The 1,738-nt window shown below is 39.8% G+C and overlaps 1 protein-coding gene across 1 annotated transcript; it reads left to right on the top strand.

Moving 5' to 3' along the window:
* The first annotated feature begins 301 nt into the window (after positions 1–301).
* Positions 302–1,237, top strand: LOC103740369 (olfactory receptor 8G5-like). The gene has a single exon (XM_008840949.1). It carries the CDS (start codon positions 302–304, stop codon positions 1,235–1,237), a length of 936 nt encoding a protein of 311 aa, XP_008839171.1.
* The last annotated feature ends 501 nt before the right edge of the window (positions 1,238–1,738 follow it).

Here is a 1,738-nt window from a genome sequence, read left to right as displayed (position 1 = left end):
TTACAAATCTCAACTTAAAATTTTTAAATTTAAATGATTGGCATATTCCAAATAGTAAATAGAAACTATTAAAGTTTTCAATACTAAAGACATATGTAAAAGGTTTTAAATAACATATCATTAATTTAAAAAATAAAGCTCACTACATATTAAAATGAGACACATTCTACAGAAAGAAATGGACAAAGAGTGAAGTGATCATGTAGAAATTAAGGGGGCACCTTCTTCCTAAAAGAGGCGAGCAATCACTTCTCTCAAAAGACTGATTTTCTCTTCCTCTTTCAGACTCCGAGCAGAGAACATGAAAGAAGGAAATCTTTCTACAGTGACTGAGTTCGTCCTCGCTGGGTTGACAGACAAACCAGAGCTGCAGCTGCCCCTCTTCCTGCTCTTCCTCGGGATCTACATGCTCACAGTGCTGGGGAACCTGGGCATGATCATCCTGATCCTGCTCAGCTCCCACCTGCACACCCCCATGTACTTCCTTCTCAGCAGTCTGTCCTTCACTGACCTCTGCCAGTCCACTGTCCTTATTCCTAAAATGCTGGGGAACTTCGTGATGGAGAAGAATGTGACGTCATATCCTGAGTGCATGACTCAGCTTTACTGCTTTCTCCTTTTTGCTATCTCAGAATGTTACATGCTGGCGGCAATGGCCTATGATCGCTACGTGGCCATCTGCAGTCCCTTGCTTTATAGTATAATCATGTCTCACCAGGCCTGTTTTTCTCTTATTTTAGGGGTGTATATTATAGGAGTAGTCTGTGCATCAGCTCATGTAGGATGTATGTTTAGGGTTCATTTCTGCAGACTTGACGTGATCAATCACTATTTCTGTGACCTTCTTTCTATGCTAAAACTCTCCTGTTCTAGTATTTTTGTCAATAAGATGATGATTCTAATCTTTAGTGGAATTAATATCATTGCGCCAACTCTGAGTATATTTAGCTCTTACATACTCATTATTGCTAGCATCCTCCGCATCAAATCCACTGAGGGCAGGGCCAAAGCCTTCAGCACCTGCAGCTCACACATATCAGCTGTTGCTGTCTTCTTCGGTTCTGCTGCATTTATGTACCTGAATCCATCATCTTTCAGCTCCATGGATGAGGGGAAAGTATCTTCTGTGTTTTATACTATTGTTGTGCCCATGCTCAATCCACTTATCTATAGCCTGAGGAATAAGGATGTTAATATTGCCTTGAAAAAATTGCTAGGAAAAAGAGTATTCTTGTGAAAAAACATTTTATTAGCTCTCAATCTATAGTATTCCATAGTATGAATTAATTTATTTATTCATTATTTTATTTATTTATTTTTATGTTTATGAGTGTCTTGCCAATGTGTATATAAGTGCACTCATGCAATACCCACAGAGGTCAAAAGATGTCATAGAATCCCCTATAACTGGGATTACAGATGGTTGTTAGCTGCCATGTGGGTGCTGGAAACCAAACCTGGGTCCTCTGCAGTATGACTAGCCTAGCAAAGTTTGTTCTGCCAGTTTGTACCCTGCACTTTATTCTTTAGGGTCACTGCTACATCTTCAGTACTGGAGAGTACTTCCATGATAACTAAGAATTTTCATTTTCCCCTAAAATCAGGTGTATAAGAAGCAATATAGGAGGGGCTGGAGAGATGACTCAGTAGTTAAGAGCACTGACTGCTATTAACGAGAACCTGGGTTCAATTGCCAGCACCCATATGTTGGCTACCAATTATCCATAACCTCAGTTCC

The sequence above is a fragment of the Nannospalax galili genome, unplaced genomic scaffold (genome assembly GCF_000622305.1).
Source record: "Nannospalax galili isolate Female #2095 unplaced genomic scaffold, S.galili_v1.0 scaffold881, whole genome shotgun sequence".
Classification (NCBI taxonomy): domain Eukaryota; kingdom Metazoa; phylum Chordata; class Mammalia; order Rodentia; family Spalacidae; genus Nannospalax; species Nannospalax galili.
This window is presented reverse-complemented; position numbering and strand designations above follow the sequence as displayed.